Below are 24,444 nucleotides of genomic sequence, written 5' to 3' on the forward strand. Positions count from 1 at the left end.
TATAACAAGTGTTGTTGTTACGCAAAATTGTAATTCGAATGATTGCATTTGTAAATTTTGAAACCGTTATATTTTAATTTATTTTCAATTTAAGTGCTTCAAATTTAACTTTGTTGTTTCCCCTCAGTGGAAGCTACATGTGTACATGCAGTGGCCAATGTGTAGACGAGAGGTATTTTACAGTGTACATTATGTGATGTTATGGGCATGCGGTTAAATAGTTTATTACTGCATGTATGACTGCTGAATATCTGCATTGGTTTTCTACTCTGTTATATATGTTTTGGGTGAGCATGTGCCAGTGAAATAAGAGCTAAGCTGACTGTTTGTCACACAATTGATTATCTTTCAGATTTAACAGTTTTGTAGTTTTCGAGTTAACAATTGACAGTTGTGTATATTGATTTTTACCATTATTATTGAGTAACAAAAGATCATGTGTTATTCTTGTCACTGTCTTTCTATGGAATTACTTATTGCCCTGATCTGCAGATTAAAATGGATAATCTTATTGACATGATAATCATTAAACATTATGTTTTATTCGTATTTCTTTTACCAAGCGATACACCTAGTTATCACATGTAGAATTAGACAGTCTCAATGACAATTTGTATTACTTACAATTGGGTAGTGAATTCAAACTTGGGAATACAAGCAGTAAAATGGGTTACTCATCTGAGGTAAATAATTATTATGTATATTATTTCTATTTTATTCAACTGGAAACACACAACTTGTTAGCTAGATTGGATATACAGTCACTGCATATCGTGTTACACTACGGACCTAATTATGCTCATGCAAATGTGGGCAATCAATTGTGTTGTCTATGCATACAAAAGTAGCTTAGTAATAATCATGTGTGTCGTGTTCTGAGAAAACTGGGCATAATGCATGTGCGTAAAGTGTTGTCCCAGATTAGCCTGTGCAGTCCGCTCAGGCTAATCAGGGACGACACTTTCCGCCTTAATTGTATGTTTGCTAAAAAGAGACTTCATTTAAACGAAAAATGTCATTAAAGCAGAAGTGTCATCCCTGATTAGCCTGTGCGGACTGCACAGGCTAATCTGGGACAACACTTTACGCACATGCATTTTGCCCAGTTTTCTCAGAACACGACTCATTCAGACACCGATGATAATACAGGTTCCAATCCTTGTCAAAGCAAGTTTGCTTTTAAGACTTTAAACAAGTGATGCAGTATAGTGTTTTTTTCATGACTTCATCATCTAAAGTTAATTTGATTAATATGGTTCTACTGGATCAATTCACTGTATCTCAGATACTCAAAAGCATTCTATGCAAACATTGATGGAGTTCTAATCAATCCCGCTGGACGTAAATAGCTAAAGAACAGTGCAAACAATGTCCTAAAGATTTTTCTAAAGACTTCAAAGTATATGAAGCAATTTAAGTTAATAAAACTCTGAAAGGTGTCTCGGGTAAAAAAACTAATAAGAATTGTTTATAAACAAAGGACGGAAGATCAATTCTTTGAGCCTTATGTTAATTCCCAAAGAAGAGATTCAGGTTATACATTATTAATGCATGATCACTGGCCCACAACTGATATTGAGCTCATAGGGAGATAACAAATGGTGTGCATGTTGCTTTAACCATTTCCCACTCAGAAGCAAAGTTAAAATGGCGATGTGCAATCAGCATAAAATAAGAACAGCCTGCAAGTTACTCGCAGTCTGTTCAGGTTTTATGCTGTTTGCTGCTCATCAGTATCTAAGGGTCGGAAATGAAGCCTTTAAAATTTGAATCTAGTAAGAAAAGTCTTTAATTAAATCTAAAATTGCGTCAAAATTCATATCTAAGGAGTATAGGGTTAAACAGATAACATTAACTGTGTTTAAGGCTTTAAAACATGTTTACTATTTCTTGAATGTGAAAAGTGATGTGGGGTTGCCTGTAAAAGAGACAGTGAATTCTTAACCAGACATATTTATTTCCGAACCATTATTACTGACACAATACTTTTAATTTGAATTTGCTTTAGAGTGTTTGAGACAAGTGAATGCTTTATGGCCTGTTCAATTTTACGAGTCACACAGCAATAACAACTGACATGTTTTAAAGATTGATTTTATCACAGTTTTATTATGGGTTAGTTGTAATAAAATAATTTAACTGTTTGTATAAAGGGAAATGTTATCAATACATTAAATTACAGAAGTTTGGAGCAGTAAAATAATAATATGAGCCCTGTTATGCAAAAGAGGATGCAGAAAGAATTATTCCTGACCAGCCTGCGCACTTCCCTGCCTGCTGAACAGTCAAGCAAGACATTGTAGCAGATATTAGGGGATAATTTGACGCAACAAATCACTTAAGACTATAAACTGAATTATTTATTGTTTCTATAACCTTCTATTTGCAAAGCCATTTTAGACTGATTAAAAAAATTAAAGTTTGCTGTTGTTTGTCATTGTAAAATCTTTGTAAATGAAAAATGCATGACTGGATTTCAGTGAATCCAAAATACTATTCCTATGAACTTCATGAAAATAATAAAAACATTTTCAAGAATATTTTTTATTCTTCGGTTTGTTATATTCATAAGATTTGCTGGTAAATATGATTCTTGGTAATGTAAGCAAGTTTATTGAGTACCAAAATAAGTTATGAATACATAGAAGATCAGCCAGAAAGATCACGAAAGTTTAGCCTTATGACTCCAAACAGGCTATAGTGGCATGTAACCGTCACCAAGGCTGAAAAAAAGTTTTGATTGGAATGTGGTAATAAGAGTATTGATACTCAATGGATTTATTGGCATGCAAAATCACATTTTATCTTTGATTGCTTGTTGATATCAATGATACCATTGATGTAGTCAGATCATCACTATTTCTTATACAATGCTGTGTCAACTGTCTAAAAAATTGACAGGTACATACTTTTCTAAGCTATTTCACATGGTGGGTGGTAAAGTTTAGATATGTTTGATCAATATCAGGAATGACAATTGTTACATTTTTATGCCCCCGGTAGGGTGGCATATAGCAGTTGAACTGTCCGTCAGTCAGTCTGTCCGTCCGAAAACTTTAACATTGCCCATAACTTGTGCAATATTGAAGATAGCATCTTGATATTTGGCATGCATGTGTATCTCATGAAGCTGCACATTTTGAGCGGTGAAAGGTCAAGGTCATCGTTCAAGGTCGAAGGTCAAATATATGGCTTCAAAGGGACGCAGTAGGGGGCATTGTGTTTCTGACAAACACATCTCTTGTTTATCATACATTACAGTTACACTTTTGGCTCCAATCTGCTTTTGCGGACGTTTGATGTGGAACACTGAATGAGATTCCTGAGAGAAAATGTACATCAACCATGTTTAATTATGTTAGATTTCATATAAAAATGTGAAACTCTGAGTTAAAAACGTTAACACATTTCGAACAGGAGGCCAATAGATTGTAAATTAATTTCTAGATAAATATGTATAAAATATCTTGATATATTAAACTTATATTTGGTATTACTTTATTTATGTTCAGACATTTTACTTAGAATGTTCACCAGATATTGACTGTCATTGCCTTCTAAGCTCTTTCAGTGCTCACCGGGAACCAAATTTTGAAAGCCTTTGCAAACAGTTTGGATCCTGAACGTGACAGTTTGGATCCAGATGAGAAGCCACGTTCAGGATCCAAACTGTTTGCTATTCTTAAAATATTCTTTGAAAAAAATCGAAGAAAATGCTAGTTTTAGAAATTCAGCAGACAACATTTTAGCAGACAACTAATTTCCCAGCATGCAAAGGGTTAACTAGAGTGCTTGAAGTCTGCTGTAGTTGATGGTACAACCCAATACAGGTGGACTATTTATCTATAATCCCTCTGTATCACATGCACTTACCCGTATGGTTTCCTAGGTAATATCATTTACGATGTAAGCATTTCCAATAATTACTTCACATGCATGACAATTGTGCTGTTTCCCTATGACGTGTGGGTGAAATTTAAAATCCAATTTCATTTATTATTCATTTGGAGGTTTATTTGTAAAACAGTCTGTGTTTACTGATAGTCAATATTATCATTGCTCTTATTCACTTAGCAGGCAATATTAACACATTAAGAAATATGATATATTGATTTCTGTCCAATAATATTACTAATTAGACATTAATACAGTAACAATGATTGACCTATGTTTGCTTCACAAAACTGAATGCATTCATGTTCAAAATTGACCTTCATTGAACAATATTGCTATTTTCTGCTGATAGTAACAAATTGATAAATAATGCTGTTACTTGACCGCTAGAAAACATTATGTAATGGAAAGGATTTGAGATTTTTCATTGAATAAGAACCACAGCAGCTAAGCCATTTACCCATATTCCAGACTGGATATTGCACTTAGTAGAACTATTGTCGCACAAAATATATGCATCAAAGATAAATCCGAAGTTCTGTGTAATCAGCCACTCATCACTGGAATGATAACATAAGTGTGGAATTAAAAAGAAAACATAAATTTTAGTTTATTGCCGGTAATAAGTAAATGCCTTGATAATAAATTATTTATGAAACACTTTAGTTGATAAGCAAAATTTGGATCAATGGAACTGTATTGTATTTAAAATTCATCAAACAAAGGATGTTATTAGTTTCTGAGCTGCATTGACATAGGGTGTTATGATTGCATTGTTCTGAGATTAAAATGCCTGAATTTTTAAAGTGCGTTGGGATATAAAAACAAACAACATTTTTAAGTTGTTATTTTGCTGGTGGTAAAAAACACGAAAAACTATTGTAAGTTGAAACGATAAATTGTGACAAAATGTTTGCAATCTTGGACCTGTTAGCTACATGTAACTATTTTCATGTGAAACATTCATTTGGATATAAAACAAGGAAGATTCAATAAGAAGAAAAAAATGCTAATAAAGTGTGTGTTTTACTTAAATATGGAAGTCAACAGTCATGGAAGTGCAGTATAGTTGTTAATGAGAACTAAACTTTGGAAACATTATGCTTCATTTGTTGAAAAGTAAATATGATCCTTTTGTTGGTGGGAGTTTGAATGTAAGTAGAAACATATTCAAATGTCCAGTGTTCCTATCAGTTTGTTTTGTTCAGTACAGTGCTTTGAGGGTTTTTTAAACACATTTTATTATTTTTTTAGGGTTTCAATTAAATGTATGTTACTTAAATTGTAACAAATAAGTAATATATAAAGAAACATCTATATAATCTGCTAACAGGTATCCTAATGTGTTATTATGGAACGCAAAACAACACAATGCATGAAAATGTGAACCAAATTCAAACGTTAGACACATTTCTATGTAATGCATGTTCTTGGGCTATTTTAAAAGGACAAATTGTTCACAGTTTGGCAGAATATATATTTATTTTTTTAATTGATTAAAAAAAGAATTTATGCATTACATTTAAACAAGCAAAATAACAATCCTGACTAACAAATGTTATTAATATATGTTTGTTTATTGATAATCAAAAATTGAAATGTTAGTATTAATGGATCGTTTGTAAAGCTTTTAATCGATAATTTAGCGAAACAAACAAAGGATTTAAACTTTGTTGCTGGTTCATAAGTCTGCATAGTATGGTGGTGGCAAGTTGGTTTTTTCTTTGTGATGTCCTGTTTCCGATCCTCAGGACACTTTCATTTTTTTTTCTGTGTAGTTACAAAGTAACATAATGGAGTTTTGTAAAATTTTCCCTTACATATATGAAATCAAAAGCATCAACTTATTAAATATATAATGCATATAAAACAAGATTTAAAAATCAACACATATAAATATGACCTTGTTTTTCAGGTGTACCTCAACTGGGTCAACTCTGTTCTCAGTGGCCATGGCAACATGGTCTGCCCCGGGGTGGCGACCATACAGGAGGGCAAGGTCATCTGTCAGCTGATTGATGCGCTGTGTCCTGACGCAGACCTTCAGCACAAAGTGCAGGTAAATTGAACATATTGACGGCTGCTGTGGACCCATTTATCATGAGTTTTCTGACGCCATTATTGCTTCTGTTATATGTTCAGAAAGTCAGTCAGCAAAATAGTTTTAACAAAAATAGAGGTTTTATACAAGTTTGCAATTGAGCCATTTTGCTATTTTTGTGTATAATTGTACCGTGAATGATATGAAAGGTATAAGAATTCATTACGTTGAATTCCTAGACAGTTAGATTGCTTTAAATTGTGCCCATTGTAAATGCAGTATACAAAACCTTGTTTTCATGTTTCTGAAACCTATTAATCCTCATACCGTTCTTTTATTCAGTTAAGATTTGAGTTAATGACTTTGTCATTTGCTGTCCATCCTGTTTATCAGATAAAATCTTGGCTAAGTTGATCTGTTAAGCAAAAGCTATAAACACTATTAAGCTGTGAAAGCTTGCGCACGTTAAATGCTAAAAGCATACACTAATATTGAAATATTGGTTTTCATCTTAAGTGTTTTAAATAAATAAAGTGGTTTTTACAACTCCATTTATGATCTGATAAGGTACATCAATATTGCCGTTTCAATAAATGGGCAGCAAAACAAAATTGAATTCTATTAAAGCGGGTATATACGATCTTGTCAAATATTTATAAATTAATATAACATGTATAAAAAAACTTATTATACATATATTTCAATATAAACTAAAATAAAAGTTAAGAAGAACATGTGTCGAAAAATGCGAAATTAGCCATATTTTTAATTCTGAAATCGAAAAAGGCTGTACAGCCGAATTCGCTAGCATGTATATAATGCATGTACGATGTGAATCTAAATTTAGTTTAACGGTTCATTTTAAATACCTGCAGCGATATCGATTCATACGACACACGAACACTTACTAAAAAGACGAATGCATCGGTTATTGTAGGAAAGTATGTACGAATTATCTTCGTCACAATCGGCTCGGGGCGCTAATTTGTATTTGCTGCATTTTATGAAATTCGTCTTAAATGTATCATTTTTCTTGCATATTGTGTGTTTTGATAACATATTTGTATCAATATATTACAATTTTACACATATAAAAATCGTATATACCCGCTTTAAAGCATTAGGGTAAATTCAAGTTCTCGATGAATGTTTAATAATTTTATGTTGTTGAAATAGTGTGAATAGCTTACAGCTAAGGTTCAATATTAACAAGGTCTGTTTGCCTTCAAGATCATAATGTTTGACCATTCAAGGGCTTTGTAATGTTAATATTTAAAATCATAATAAACCTGGATAAAAATTGCTTACATTTGAATTGATAAATGGCAACTGAACCAGTCTGGCTATTCTTTGGATGTTTGTACTGTATGTCTTGACAAGTCGGTAAACACTTATGATAAAACATTTTCAACACAGATTACAGGATTATCGCCTAATTGAATTTTTGTCTGACATACAAAGTGTTGCAATTTTTAAATTTGTCGACTCAAGCTTGTGTCAAATACCATTTGTATTCAAATGAAAACCTCTTTATAAATGTAACTCTATCTGCCAATATCGCTCTCTAATTTTAGCTTATCACAACTTTGGTCTTTGGCTAATATTCATCGAATTTCAAAGATAATTGATAAGTCTTTGAAAACCCATTAAAATTAAGTGTGAAATTAAATACCAATAAATTGTTGAAAAAAGACCTCTAAGTGACTCATTAAAAAGGGTGCTCAAAATTAGTGCTAATGAGATGTGATTAAAGCGGGTATATACGATTTTTACATGTGCTGAATTGTAAAATATTGATACAAATATGTTATAATAACACACAATATGCAAGAAAAATGATACATTTAAGACGAATTTCATAAAATACAGCAAATACAAATTAGCGCCCCGAGCCGATTGTGACGAAGATAATTCGTAATTATTTTCCTACAATAACCGATGCATTCGTCTTTTTAGTAAGTGTTCGTGTGTCGTATGAATCGATATCGCTGCAGGAATTTCAAATGAACCGTTAAACTAAATTTAGATTCACATCGTACATGCATGATATACATGCTGGCGAATTCGGCTGTACAGCCTTTTTCGATTTCAGAATTAAATATCTGGCTTATTTAGCATTTTTCGACACATGTTCTTCTTAACTTTTATTTTAGTTTATATTGAAATATATGTATAATAAGTTTTTACACATTTTATATTAATAAATAAATATTTGACAAGATCGTATATACCCGCTTTAAGTGTAATTGAATGAGTAATAAGAGGATTGGGTTTTGTACTTTCAAACCTTATTTGAATATCCTGTGCTGTGTTATATCTGGAATACTGCTTAAAAGGGCAACAAAGACAAACTATGAAAATCCTGTTAAATGTCACCTGTAAACTGCAGCCTGCTACATTTAATATATCATAACCAAGTATCTGAGACCAATATAAACCCTTTACCACTTAAATACGTATTTTGACAGATGTGTTGTCCCATAGAAAGTTGAATAAAATAATTTCAGACCTTTCTTACTAGATTTAAGTTTTAAAGCGGGTATATACGATTTTTTATATGTGTTTAATTGTAATATATTGATAAAATATATAACAATAACACAAAATAGGCAAGAAAAATTATACATTAAAGCCGAATTTCATAAAATGCAGCAAAGACAAATTAGCGCCCCGAGCTGATTGTGACGTACATATTTTCCTACAATAACCGAAGCATTCGTCTTTGTATTAGGATCGGAGTTAGTGTTCGTGTGTCGTATGAATAGATATCGTTGCAGGAATTCAAATAAACCGTTAAACTAAGTTTAGATTCACATCGTTCATGTATGGTTTACATGCTGGCGAATTCGGCTGTACAGCCGTTTTCAATTTCAGAATTGAATATCTGGCTTATTTCGCATTTTTCGACACATGTTCTTCTTAACTTTTATTTTAATTTATATTGAAATATATATATAATAAGTTTTTTACACATTTTATATAAATTCATAAATATTTGACGAAATCGTATATACCCGCTTTAAAGGCTTCATTTCCAACCCTTAGATACTGATGAGCAGCAAACAACCTGAACAGACTGAGAGTTACTCCCAGGCTGTTCTGGTTTTATGCTGTTTGCACAGAGCCAATTTCACTTAAAGCTTCTAAGTGGGAAAGGGTTAATGAGAGATATAGAAATGTGATAAACATCTGCAGTCCTTGTACAAGTTATTTGCAAAAATCTACATGTCTGCAAGCTATTAACACATATATTGTAATAATAATTTCACATCCATGATTACTTTGAGGAGATCTCTGGAAAAACCAGGTTTAATGCATGTGCATGATGTATCGGCCCAGATTAGCCTGTGGTCGGCTTAGGCTAATCAGGGATGACATTTTCAGTCTATACTGGATTTTCCTAGATTGGTCTTATGTCATATGCGACCAGCATATTCCAGATCAGCCTGTGAAATTGCACAGTTTGGTCATGACCTAATTTTTCCGCTATAAAGTCACGCAAAGCTCCCGACCAGAGTGCTCTGATGCATATCAAATAAGACCCAATTTGGCATGACGATCAAATTATATGCACCTCTGGGTATATTTAAGTCACTCTTGTCAGTCTGTGGGTCCTTCTGTCAGTGTGTTGAGCAAATTAATTTCTTTAGCAATTAAATTGAAGCTTAAAATATGTCATCACCATTTAATGTAGATTTTGCAGTGGTGTAGTGGATATGGTGTCCGCATAGGGATTTAGAGGTCACGGTTCGATCCCCACTGTGATAGCGTTCTTTAGATTTCCCCCATAGACACCAAGTACTGGTTCTAGTCCCAGGAAATGGACTCCAGAGCATTTCAAATAAGCCTTAGGCTTTCCGTGCAATCAAGCTAAATTAAATTGGTTTAAACTAAATGTAGATGTTCAAGGCAATTTTCATGCCCAATAATCGAAGCAATTTTTTTATGTTTTTTTTCCTTGAACATAGCTGACAAAGCGCTATGATGATATTCCACATGTTTGTGACAAAGATCCAGTTTCTTGGGGAGCTAAACAATAAAAAAAAATGTTTGTCTGTGGACAAATAATTTTTCTTTAAAAATGTTTTGCTGTTATAATGATGTGGGGGCCATAGCATAGTTAATATAGTGTCCACCTAGTGATCTGGAGCTCGCAGGTTTTATCCCTTGCGTCTTGTCAAGACCACCACTTACGACGTCTCCTACTGGTTCTACCCAGGAAATGGTCTCAAGAGTGGCTCGATAAGTGATAGGCTTTCAATGGAAGTAAGCTAGAATAAACACGTTCAAACTTTACTCTAATAATGTGTGCATATGCTCCCACCTTTAGGAGTCGGGCCCTGTGTCCAATCAGAGTTACCTGAGGACTGCACTGGACCATATGAGAAGTCATGGGATCAAGTTTCATTTTACACCTCAAGGTATGAATGTCCTGTGGCATACATAGTAACGCATGTATTGTATGCTTGTCTCATAACTGTTTACTTCTTTAGCTTATTTCTTGTCAAATTTCTTGTCTTACAGACTATAATCAGGGTAATGTTTACTAACATTTATAACTCTTGTATATATGGGATCTAGCACGAGTTGTCATATCATAACATATTTTATTAAACAAGTTCAGGAATTTCGTTAGTAAGCGAGCCTTTAGCGAGCTTACTAACGAATTTCCAGGACGAGTTTAATAAAATATGGTATGATATGACAACCAGTGTCAGATCTTTTTTATCACATGCTTTTAAATGAGCAAATTAAATAAATATTTACGCAAACATAATGATAAATCCCGAATGTTGTTTACATTTCGTGACGTCATTTGACGCATTGCAGCAAAATAACAAAATGCGATTTGCCAATAAACGAAAACTAAGCCAATGAAAACGCTTAAAAATGCTTTATTACACATGTGTAATAAAAAAAAATATGTAATGGTTGTATAACATGGGAATCAGGGTATAGCATGTGATAAAAATAATTATGTTGATTTTTTACGTCTTATGTGTGTATATTTTCTGACTTTGAAGACTGGTTGAAATAAGTATCATAAGTTATGGAATGAACCAGCTGGTTTCCCACTGTTGATTAATGTTCACAAATTTGATTAATGTTCAAAAAAGAGATTACGAAGTGCCTCCTCTCAATGAAATATCATACACAAATTGATGATCTTTAAACAGTGACATTCTGTGAGCTTACTCGAAAATTAAAGTTTGTTATCTAAATTCATGTTTCTTGAATTCTGTAATTGATATATTCAGATTTAATTACCATGTGCTGTATATTGAACAGAGGCACAGAGGTTGGTATTGTTATCAATTCATAGTCATGTTTGAAATGCCTTTCTAAAGACCTCTCGGTTTGTATGTTAATCCAATATACATATTCAATTTATTATCTGAATTTGTAAATTGTATGACTTGAGCTCGTTGTTGACATAGTACACTGCAGCCAGCTTTAACGATTCAATTTCTGCCTGTGTGCACGATTTCTTAAGAAATTTGTTGACAAAGCTTTTATCAAGCTTGCAAATGAAAACATTTGAAATGCAATAGTGGGAAAGCGAAGAATTGATCGTACTTGCAAAATATAATTGCACCTTGTCATTATGCATTCTTGATCAGAATAATTGTTACCAAAAGCTCTTTGAACATTTGACATTTAATATTCATATAACGGAAATAATTAATTTCTCAAGTTAAAATTGCCTGTATGTATCTTATGACATACTGCATTTCAATAATTAATGATGAATTGTCTGTCTGGTAAGATTTTTTATTGTTAAAAAACTTTTTTTTTCATCAGCGACCTTCTCTGAATAAGTTTTTATCAAATAAAAATTAAACAAAATTGTGTTATTATATAACATAGAAAATATTGTAAATAAACAGCAAGGCTTATTGTAAGTTTTGGATACGAATAAGGTTTTTATCAATCACTGCGAGTTATTGTTAACCAATCTTAATGCTCGAAGAACAATCAACCATTGTATCACATTGCATAATGTCAGCACTTAGCTCAACAAAAGCCGAAATAAAAGAATTTAGGTATGGAGTTACAGACTCGTTTATTAAATTCACACTTCGTAAATTTTTACAAGGTTGTTTCAATGCTAACATTGTCTACAATCAGGGTAGGAATGTTGAGCACATTGTACCTGTTAAGCCGTTAATCCAATCGTTTAAATCTCACTTTCAAATGCGATAAAGCCTTAACATTTATGCTGACAGTTTCGTGTGCTTATCTGGAGTCCAGCTTTGTTGATTAGTGCTGATTAGGAAAATGCTTTCATTTGTTCCATTGACCTTAACATTAATGTACAAAAGGCCCTCTATTTTAAACACTGGTTTGGAAGTATAATGGCTGAACATTATACTGTTGTTAAGGTTAAACTTTGTCTTCATCATATACCATTGTTTGACACGTAACCCTCTACATCATTGTATTGTTGGCTTAAATTTAATTTTTTGTTCTCTTGATTTGATTTGAAAAGATTTATTAATTATTTGAACGATCTCAGAACATATTTTGTGTTTAATTTATTCAGTTTCTTTTTTCTCATGAAACTCTTTTCATTTATTAAGTGCACTTGTTATTTTATAATGTTATAATATAAAAATGTTAAAAATAAATCTTGCTACCAATAATATTGTGTCAATATTTCGAAATATTAACATTGTTTTCTTGTTTGGAAAATTATTATTTTAATATAAATAAACATAAATAAATGAATATAAAAACTACATTTATTAGGCAGTCTGTGTATGTATGTAGCACTACACATATTAGTCTTCTTTTGCGATGTAGTAGTTTGGCATGTTATGCATTTTGTTAAAATATATGGCTTTGCATTCTTTAAAAACAAACTGCATCTTTTTATGAGTGTGCCTACTTTTAGATTGGAAAAAATGGATGAAAAGTAAGTCACGGTCAACAAGCAAACTCTAAATTCTTTTATCTTTCTTGTTTCTTTTACTTAGAAAAACTTGTTCATTAGAGCTCAAAGCATTTGATTTGTGGGAAACTTATTGTTGTAATTGAAACATTCAATGTTTATTGATATAATATTATATAATATTAAAAACAAAATTGTTTTCTTAATTACATTGATGTTTGGTTAGCCAGTTGGAGGGGCAGTCTTCATACAATTTTATATGTTTATGCAGTAAACTTTCTCCAAATTTCTGAACAAAAATTATTAAACCTTCAAATATGTCTTTGCCATCAAGTGTAGATGTGCAAGACCATTTCCATGCACACTGATCGACACTTTCCTGAGTTATTTGCCCTTGAACATAGCTGGCAAAGCGGAGTATTGTTATTAGTTATGTAAGTGACAAAGTTCTAGTTTTAAATGAGGATTAAATAAACCTGCAAACACATTTTTCGCATTGCTTTATATTGAAATATAAACATATTCAAACCAATTGTTTAAAAATGCAAATCTGTCTTGCAATCTTTGTCTAGCCCAGATTTTCATGAACTGAACTATTTATGACTGTTTGCACAACTTCTTTAAAGCATGAACAAATTTGTGTTTATTGTGTTAAATACCTATATTTGCATTTTGAACAGGTACTGTCTTGAAACTACTGCTTTTTCTTCCTTCTTTAACCCCTATAAATGTGCCATGGTATTTTTTTTATATTTTACCATAAAGTCAGATCAGTCTTCTAAAATTTAAAGGGAAATAACCCCATCATTATAGTACCTTTACATTTGAGTAGTTTCCCTTTTATAGACTGTTAAATGGATAAAAGAAAAGAAAATCTGTGCTAGTTACTACACACTTTTTATGCCCACACTGAATGGGAGGCATTGAGCATTGCACTTGTGCGTTTGTCCAGTGGTATATATGTCCAAACATTGGTACATACATCCGGAAGCTTGTGTTTTCATTCCCCCTTTAACTTCGGGATGGATCTTGCTTGAACATACCCTTTGTATTGCCTTAATCAGAAGATACTCTTTAAGAAAGAATTTTTGCTGCAGTGAGTTTTGGCCCAATTAATGGCATTTATCTGTTTTACCATTAAAGATTATATAGTCCCTTAATTTTTATGCCCCTAGATCGAAAGATCGGGGGTATATTGTTTTTTGCCTGTCTGTCATTGTATGTGTCTGTGTGTGTGTGTGTGTCCCAAAACTTTAACCTTCTTCATAACTTTTGCAATATTGAACATAGTAACTTGATATTTGGCATGCATGTGTATCTCATGGAGCTGCACTTTTTGAGTGGTGAAAGGTCAAGGTCATCCTTCAAGGTCAAAGGTCAAAAATGAAAATTCAAAGCGGCACTTATTATACAGTTATCTTTAACATCTGAGTGGGTTTTGTTCAAACCTTCTCTGCTAGATGGCCTAAATGTGTTGATTATCATAAAAAAAACATTTTTGCTGTGACATGCTTCGACAGAACTGTGGGCTTTTGTCTGTTTTTCAACAATGAAATTTAGTGTCCCAAAATTAGACATTGTTACTGTATATTTTTAATTTCTCTTACTGCTCGGGAGATTTCGTTTAACCTATCACTGCACATTGTATTGTGGGGTTTTCTGTGTCCAAACATTTGTCCGGTGAGCATCATTGTCTTGGACACATTTCTAGTTAATAATCTGTTTGAAATTTCACTTTGTTTGGCATCTTTTGACTTTCTATGTTTTGGACAAGAATCTACTGAAAAGTTTGGTTGCAATTTCTTTTCAAAGTGTTTCATTTGTGCATTTTCTCGACATGTCGCTTTTTGGAACATTATAATGTCTTTAATTTGGTGAATAGTTTATTTTATATAAAAAAATTATGTACAAAAATATTCATTTAAATTGGAGAAATATAATCTTTTTTGTTAATTATAATATTATTATTAAGACTGTGGCTCTCAAACTCTTTGAATCCATTTATTCAAAGATAAACTGTTGAGCAACTTGTTGGTAAAAATAAGGGTAGTTTCTCTATCTTACTAAATTTTTCTATGCCAACACCCAGACAGTTTTGAAGATTGTGTGCAAAGGACTTTTATTTTATTTTTTCATTACAGATTTTGTGTGCTGTAAGAACACATGACTTTTGCTTGCTTCTTGCAACAAAAATGAAGTTTGTCTTATTATTGAAAGACTCTTTTTACTACATTTCTATATACATCCTGGAGCATTTACGTATTTTAAGCTTTAACAAAATGATGATTGGTTAATGATATATGCAGTTTTTCAACAGAAGTTTAAGTAAGGCAAGAAAAAAACATCATTTAAAAGATGACCAGAATTAGGGAGGATGTTCCTCGACATCAAGATTTATTTTGGAATGCTCAGATTGTTAATAAATTTTTAGGCCGGCGTTTTTGGAGAAAACCCAAGGTATTGTCATTGCCAGCTCTTCGTGTCGTCCGACGTCCGCGTCGTGCTAAAACCTTAACATTTTGTTAAGGTTTTGAACATTGGCTCTAAAATCAAATTGCTTCCACTTACAACTTTGAAACTTCATATGTAGATGCACCTTGATGAGTTCTACACGCCACACCCATTTTTGGGTCACTAGGTCAAAGGTCAAGGTCACTGTGAACTTTAAAAAAAAAAAATCTGACAAGCTTTCATTTATTCAAAACTGCACCCATTGCCGAGCGTGGCACCCGTTATGCGATGCTCTTTTTTTGTGTTGATACAGATTCTTTTGAATCAGCATGTGAAATTTTCTTAAGCCTTTTCATAAGAGAAAGTAATTTGTTACTTTTATTTTTTAATTTGCATGCATGATTTACCTCCCTTAGTGTTTATTTTCTTTTATAAAGAAAAGTAACTCTTTGGTGATTGGATTAGCTGAATTCAAGGGAGGCAATATGTAAACTGAAAACTCTTATCTGCTTGCTGAAAATGTTTGTACATGGAATTTATTGAACCTTAAATAAACTCATTTATTTTGGCATTTATAGACTCTCACTTTAAACTTTAAGTGGGTTTATCAGATAAAGAAAATTAAATACAAATTGATCATTAGCTCAAGTACTGATGTAGGGTATAAAATACAACCTGGGAATGGCAGTTAAGAAAAAACCTTGCCTTGCCAACTAGTATAAGCCTTACATGTTTGACTCAACACAATTCATGCATTTGTAATTTGGGATCATAAAATATTGTCTATTATTTTCAGGACAACTGTGTCAATAATTGTAAAGATCTGTTGCGACATGATTCAAAATTGGACGTTCTAAAAAATGATATTTTACACATTTAATGCCTTTCCTAGTATATAGAAACAATAATTAAATAAAAATCAAGTTTTTGAGTCCACAAAACCATAATTTAATAAAATTTTATCTTTTCAGTTCTTAAGTCCACAGCAAATTAATTATTTTCTTAACTGTGTAGAAGTCATTTCATTACTAATATTATCATCTGCATAATGCATGAATTTATGGGAATGATTTAAATGATTTTTGTCATTATTTGTGATTTCTGAATGATACATTTATTAATGAATGATTTGTCGTAACATCTTTGAACGAAGAAATGTCTTAAGTATATTTCAACTGCATCAAGAAAAATGAAATTAATTAAAGTTTATTAAGAAATAATTTCCTTCTTAAAATAAGCAAATGTTGAGCCGGTAAAAAAAGATCAATATGGTTTTTTATTATGTTTTCTTCTGAAGTATGTACATTATTATTTTGTACACTTCTTTTATGCCCCCAGATTGAATGCTCGGGGATATATTGTTTTTGGCCTGTCTGTCTGTCTGTCATTTTATGTGTGTGTCTGTCTGTCATTGTATGTGTGTGTCTGTCTGTCATTGTATGTGTGTGTCTGTCCCAAAACTTTAACCTTGGCCATAACTTTTGCAATATTGAAGATTGCAACTTGATATTTGGCATACGTGTGTATCTCATGGAGCTGCACATTTGAGTGGTGAAAGGTCAAGGTCATTCTTCAAGGTCAAAGGTCAAGGTCAAAGGTCAAATATTGAAGATAGCAACTTGATATTTGGCATGCATGTGTATCTCATGGAGCTGCACATTTTGAGTGGTGAAAGGTCAAGGTCATCCTTCAAGGTCAAAGGTCAAATATATGAGTGGGGGCATTGTGTTTCACAAACACAGCTCTTGTTAAACCATGACCTCAAGAGACGGTATTAACAAATTTGTTAAATTCCTGATTCAGGAAAAAGTCAATATATCATAATTTCATCCACAAATTTGATACACAGGGCAGATTAAATCTTAAGTGGTCGCCCCATCAAAACTGATCCAGCCTGCAGGTTATAGGTCTACGGACAAGTCCTGGGCAAATATAGTACCTACCTTATAAACCTCCATGTCTTTGATCGCTCGAACAGAAGATAAACATTGGCCCGTATTAAGGATTATGGGAACAGTATCTGTCAGAGCCATGATCCGTAGTGACATGATATTAATGTGTAGTCTGTAGCCGTTATAATTTATAGTTATTGTTCTGTTGCAATCATTTCAAGTATTTTGCTAATACATAACTATCCATAATTTCACAGTTGTTATTAAGAGGAACATATGTTTATCCTGCTAGAAGTTGTATTTGTAGAGTAGAAATTATCTTTAAATATAACTACAATACTTAAATGTTATATTATTTTATAAGGGTTACAGTAATTGCAGTTATGTCACTTTCTCACATATTTGAAATTCTCATCCATTTGATTTTTCTGACTGTTTTTTTTATATTCTGCTCACCAGAGGAAAACAAGGTGAGATTTTGTGATCACTTTTTGTCCATCCTTGGTTGTGCATTTTCCTATGAAATCTGTTAAGAGCAATGATATCTCGACTGAGTTTGAAACTGGATCACATTGGCTCTAAACCTAGGTCACTAGGTCTAATTAGAGAAAAAGCATATGAACACTATGGAACTCACAGCTGAGCTTTATCAAAGCGCTGAAGGCACTGAAGTTGTTCGCTGTTGTCGTCCTTGATTAGCTTGTGCGCATTGCACGGGCTAATCAGTGTGCACAGGCTAATCTTATTTGACGTGCATTAAGCCCCGTTTTCCCTGAAAGCAGCCAATATGTACAGATTTCAATGATAAACACTAGACTGGCCAATGTCGACTTTACAAGCTGGTATATAAACTCACTGCTAGAGGGTATATACACTCACTGCTAGAGCAGAATCATTTGTCGTCTGCTGCAGACAGGCAGGGGTAGTAGTCCCTTGCAGAGTGAGTTATGGTTCTTACGTTAAGGCTTCTAAGCACATACTGATTTGCAAAATATGCTCTGTAAATTTAGCTGGCCGCTAACGCGACCAACTAAAAATGATTCTTTTTCATTGAAAAACATGGCAGGATTGCTTTTATGGCTATTGTGTAACCTACTTAACACTCAAGAAGTAACATTTTTGGCACAATCATCATGAGACTTGCTCATAACATCAATTGTTTTGTTTAAATGATATCTGGGGCAAGTTAAAACTTGATGGTCAAATGCAAGATTGATCATAGGGGGTGGAAAAGTATTCCTTATATGACTAATGTAGATTTTTGTTAACACTAGAAGTCACATGGTAAGTCCAATCTTTAAAAACTTGATAGCCAGTGGGCAGGGCAGTTTCCCTTATATGGCTTTTTATGAAAGCTTGTAAATTGGCTAAAATTCACTTTTTTAGTCATGAAATTTACTTTTAACATTACTTCTAATGTTATCTTGGCAGAGTTAAAAAATGGTTCTGGTACTGATACGATAATGGACAACTATGGGTATTTCGCAATTTTGCCGATATGGCTATAGTGAAACCTTATTAACACTCTGAAAGTCATATTTTTGGCCCAATTGTCATGAAACGTGCTCATAACATTTGTTCTAATGATTTATTGTCTAAGTTAGAAAATGGATCCTCTCCCTTTAAAAACATTGCCTCCATGGGGTTGGGCAGTTATATGGCTTTTGTAAAACCATGTGAACATTTTTATGAAAATATATTGTTTGTGCCCCGTCTGATGGTTTGTTTGCGTTAAACTTTAATATTGGCCATCACTTTTGCAATATTGAAGATAGCAACTTGATATTTGGCATGCATGTGTTTCTCATGGAGCTGCACATTTTGAGTGGTGAAAGGTCAATGTCAAGATCATCCTTCAAGGTCATGGTCAAAGGTCAAATTTTACAATATTGTAGATAGCAACTTGATATTTGGCTTGCATGTGTATCTCATGGAGCTGCACATTTTGAGTGATGAAAGGTCAAAGTCAAGGTCAACCTTCAAGGGAACAGGTCAAAGGTCAAATATATGGGGGGACATAGTGTTTCACAAACACATCTTGTTTTGTTTTTGTATTTTTTAAAAATGGCAGAAATTTATTTAATGTTTGCAATTAATGTGTGACTTCAATTGGCTATTTATTTAATATTATTATATAAATAAATAATCCAATAATATTGCATGTTTGCTTTTGCTGTTTTAGATGTATTAGATGGTGACATCAAATCTATCCTGGACATTCTATGGTTAATTATCCTGAACTACGGAGTGCACACAATAGGTTTGTATAAATTGGATTTCCCACTTACAAAGATTCTAAGGCCTTGAATGAACTTAACCCTGTTACCACTTTGATATGTATTTTGACGCATTTGTAGTTCCTCAGAAAATTAAATTTAATCAAAGACCATTCTTTCTAAATTCAAGTTTTTGAGGCTTCATTTCCAACCCTTAGATATTGATGAGCAATAAACAGCATACAACCTGAACAGACTGCGAGTTACTTGCAGGCTGTTCTGGTTTTATGCTGTTTGCAAATAGCCATTTTAACTTTGCTTCTGAGTGGGAAAGGGTTAAATAGACATATCAATGTCTAATTCGGTATTCTGTTTTCTTCACACAAAATATCATTTAATTATTGTTACACAAAATATCATTTAATGATTGTTTAACACATAGATCTTGTATTTATATACTCTCTTTAAAAGAGGTATCTTATTACTTTATATTTTAAAAAGATGTCCCTGGGTCAACTCTTAGGCGCAGGAATGTTTGTTGAAAAATAAACTAGTCACTGAAGAAACAAAAATAAATTTTTGTTTGGTTATGAGCAAATCCGCACTATTGATAACATGATTTTAATGTTGCCCATTTTGCAATGAAGTTTGTAATATTTTTTAACATAAATTAAAACAATATGTATGTATATATATTTTAGAATTTTATTAGTTTCAATTAAGATAAATATTTTTTCTGGTAATAAATATGCAAGTCTTTGTCATACGATTACCAAAATTCTTCATACAAAAATGTGTTTGCATTTTTAAATCAATTGGCTAAAAAGCCACAAACTTTTTCATAAATAAGTATAGGAAATATGAAATTGGTTTCAAAATGTGATTTGTAAATATAACAATAAAAAGATTACAGCATTAAATTGTCTTACATCTATGTTTAAACATATTTACACTCAGAAACCATACTTAAAATTTATATCACAAGTTATTTAATAACTTATGGAAAATAAATTCAATAGTGTACATGAAATTAAATAGGAGGATATTACCGTAATTAATTCCTTTAAGTTCATTCAAATTTACAATTAATTATTGTACTAGTAAAACAATAAGAATCTTTTCGGGCATTGTTCTGATTTCAAAGATCAGTCATTGTCGAGCGACCATGTATCTGTATTTGAATGCATACCAAATAAGCCACTGCTAAGTACTATAGCCATTGATCTGGCTAAATGATCATCAAAATAATCAATACATGATCACATATGCATTTTTGCTTCAATATGAACTAACCACACTTGGCGTGATGCCTTTTTCTGCTTTTTTGGGGGTGAATTGTGGGTTACTTCAAAGGGAAGATGGGCTTTATTTTCCTTTTGAATTCATACAGACTGTTTGTTTTCAATTACAGTCATAAATGCATAAGACGAGTTTTTGTGAACAAAAAATAGGCGTTGAAGGAACTGATTTTTACGTCGACATCATTATTGTGTATTGGAAATTAAATTGTTTACATTTATTTTTTTTTAATGGATTTCAGTGGATGGCAAACAAACGCAAAGTGTTAATCTTTGAAATATAATATATAAAAACAAATAGAAACAGATATGGCATAAGAATGTTAACTTCTTCAAATGACAAAGAAGGATTTTTAAAAAAGTGATATCAACGCGGTTTATATTGTAGAGTTAAGCGTTCATCATAGGAGCTGTTGACTCTCAATTAAGACTTTATTTGTTTTACTTTCTTATCTACGCAAAGGTTAACACCAGGTGAATCTCTTTATTTACTAATCTTTTTGTTATATGATCCTTAGTCAATATTCCATATTTACCCATGTTAGTCAATGTCTTCTTAAGAATGTGATGGAAAAGTCACTAGTTTGAAACTAATTTGTGATTTTACAAAAAAATAGAGGATTTAAATCTAATGGCAGATGGTAATATTTTGTGATTTATTTATTTGTCCATGACTTTTGGTGACAAATCTTTACCCTGCCTTTTTCTTTATATAATATGGATTAAAGTTCATTTTTACATTTTAAGATAAAGGTATTGTTAGTTAGTAATTTTAAATATATTGGCATAAAACCTGTCAATATACTATAAAACTATAGATGAACAAAATTTCATAATTTAATGGTTTTAAAAATATGTTGATGCATTCTATTAATTAATTGTATAAAATAAAAGGTATACTGTCTTGGGAAGGACTTTATTGGCATGGAATCAGAGTTTTCATGTCACATGTTTTCATTTTGTTTTCAAAATATTTAATTGTTTCCAACGGCTTTGCAATAATTGTGTAAATTAATGTACATTTGAATTGACTTTAAAACAGGACAGAGCAAGTGTAGACCTTAGTCATGTCGGGTAATAATGAGACAACTACTTATACAGTTTAAGTACTTTTTATTCTAGTTTGTTTGCGTCAGAGTTATTCCTTTTTTATGTACAGACATTTCTTTTGGCAATTATGCAAAGAACCTGGTCCTCTGCATTGTACAATCAATAAATTAAATAGCTGAACCTTTGAGTTTTGTATAAATTTTACAAAATGTTAAGGAAACATTAACAGGCTGAATTAGAGTTTTGCCAATCAAGTTAGGTTTACAGCATAATTGTTTTTATCTTTCTTCTATAATGCTCTGTCAGGAAATAAGTTGACTTGCAGAGAAAACAAAACAACAGATATTGCTTAAGTTTTGCATGTATGTATTCAAATGCAAAAGTGTTTCTTGTTTACTTTTTTATATACGCCTGTTTTTTCAAAACGGGACATATTATAGTTTCACCGTTGGCGGGCGGGCGGCAGGCGGGCGGGCGGCGTCCACAGCAGTGTCGGCTCTCTCATTCAAATATATCATCCGATCTTCACCAAACTTGGTCAGAAGTTGCATCTAGACAATATCTAGGTCAATATCAAAAATGGGTAATGGCAGGTCAAAAACTAGGTCACGGGGTCACTTAGTGCATTTCAAAGATTAAGCATGGTGTCTCAGCTCTCTAATTGAAGTAGTTTTCATCCGATCTTCACCAAACTCGGTCAGAAGTTGTATCATGACAACCTCTAGGTCAGATTTGAATATGGGTCATGCCGGGTCAAAAACTAGGTCACGGGGTCATTTAGTGCTTTTTAAGGATTTAGCATGGTGTCTGCTCTCTAATTGAAGTAGCTTTCATCAGATCTTCACCAACTGTGGTCAGAAGTTGTGTGTAAATTATATCTAGTTCAAGTTCAAATATGGGTCATGCCGGGTCAAAAACTAGGTCACGAGGTCACTTAGTTCATTTCAAGTATTTAGCATGGTGTCCGCTCTCTAATTGAAGTAGTTTTCATCTTATCTTCACCAAATTTGGTCAGAAGTTGTGTCTAGATGATATGTAGGTCAAGTTCAAATATGGGTCATGGTAAAGTTATCAAGTTGTCCAAAACCTTTAAACGGGCATATCTTGTGACAGTTTGGCACTCTTGTTCTAACATTTATTAGCCTGACAACATTTATAAGATTGAGGCTAGGCAGGAAGGAGGGCTGTTGGGACGTAGGCATTCAACAGATGGCTTCATTGAGTGTGCATTGACCAATATTGAAGGCATTATGAATATACAAGATTGTGTTGAGGACTATCTTGGGATTGTATTTGGGCTTCTTGGATCAAGGTCACAGTTAATAAAAATATATAAGCAACAGTTTCTTTTCAATAATTTTAGTTTTAAAAGAATTTGCTGGGAAATTTGGAGTTAAGGTAGCTTACATGCTGATTTAACTTGGGGTTTTATTTTGCCAGTTGGGTCAAGGTCACAGTTACTAAAATATAAAATAAAAACAGCAAAACATGTACCGGTAAGTTGCGTAAAGTTGTTGTCATCGACCCCCTATGGTGAAACTTTGGATGTAGCAGAAGGAGACCAAGTTTGGGAATGTACTTTGGTATAGTTGGGTCATAATCAGTGTCACTGTTACTATTTATAGAAAAAAGACTTTTCAGTCAATAATAGGAGTGTGGATTTTGATGTTGCACTGAAATGTTTCAGCAGGTAACTTACATGATGACCTAGCATTTGATTGCATTTGGATTCAGGTGGTTTAAGGTGAAGATGATTGTGAATTAAAATAGAAAAGATGGTTTATACTCAATAACTGAATTGTGGGTGGAGATATTGTGAAAGTGTTTGTGAAGGAATCTTATATTTAATTTATAACCTTACTAGGGATTGCACCATCATTTTAAATGATGTAAATTAATAAGTAAATAAGTTATACATTCAAAAACCAGGTTTCATGGTTTTGCCATGTTTTTTTTTCAATCATCATGGACACAATTTGTAACACATTCTTTCAGGAAGCAGTCCGTACCAGCGCAGCGTGGGTATAGGAAAGAAGCTGCTGCTTGACTGGTGTCAGCGGGAACTAGGTGTGGAATTCGATCCACAGAATTCTCTTACACACAAGTAAGTTTCTTCCCTACAGATTTCTTATGTACATGTGAGTTTGATTCCCAGAATTCTCTCATGTTCAAGTAAGTTGTATCTCCTGAATTCCCTCACATACAAATAAGTTTGATCCCAAGAATTCTTTCATACAATTCATTTTGATCCCTAGAATATTCTTAAACTCACATGACATCCGGAGGGTTTGAAGCAGACAAATAGCTGATGGTTGTTCTGTAATTTTTACTGAATAAGGAGGCGTTTTAATTAAGATATATGTATTAAGTGTTTTGAGGGATCCATGGATCACGATTGCCATATATCCGGATTGCGATGTATCCAGATTGCAATATAACTTGTCAGGTCATTCATGTGTACATATGTATGCATGAGCATAGTTTGGCAATCTCAAAACATGATATGTACCAACCTTATTATAATGTGTTATATCCATGTGTTATACTTAAGAAATAGTAAACTCCACTGAGGTCCCTATGGCATTATAGTGACCAGCCAGGCAGCCACAAACCGTATATGGACCGAAGCTGTAGGCTGAGGTCCATATACAGTTTGTGGCTGCCTGGCTGGTCACTATAGTGCACTTGGGACCGAAGTGGAGTTTACTAT

At 32.8% G+C, this 24,444-nt stretch overlaps 1 protein-coding gene across 1 annotated transcript in view; it reads left to right on the forward strand.

Moving 5' to 3' along the window:
* The first annotated feature begins 4,458 nt into the window (after window positions 1-4,458).
* The window catches only part of LOC127865544 (uncharacterized), a 47,950-nt gene continuing 27,964 nt past the window's right edge, over window positions 4,459-24,444 (forward strand). Inside the window, 5 exon segments of the mRNA XM_052405388.1 lie at window positions 4,459-5,048; window positions 5,810-5,953; window positions 10,266-10,356; window positions 19,353-19,430; window positions 23,730-23,838. Of these exon segments, the coding sequence (XP_052261348.1) occupies window positions 4,995-5,048; window positions 5,810-5,953; window positions 10,266-10,356; window positions 19,353-19,430; window positions 23,730-23,838 (476 nt within the window). The 5' untranslated portion in view covers window positions 4,459-4,994.

This window comes from Dreissena polymorpha, chromosome 2, assembly GCF_020536995.1.
Source record: "Dreissena polymorpha isolate Duluth1 chromosome 2, UMN_Dpol_1.0, whole genome shotgun sequence".
In the NCBI taxonomy this organism is placed as follows: domain Eukaryota; kingdom Metazoa; phylum Mollusca; class Bivalvia; order Myida; family Dreissenidae; genus Dreissena; species Dreissena polymorpha.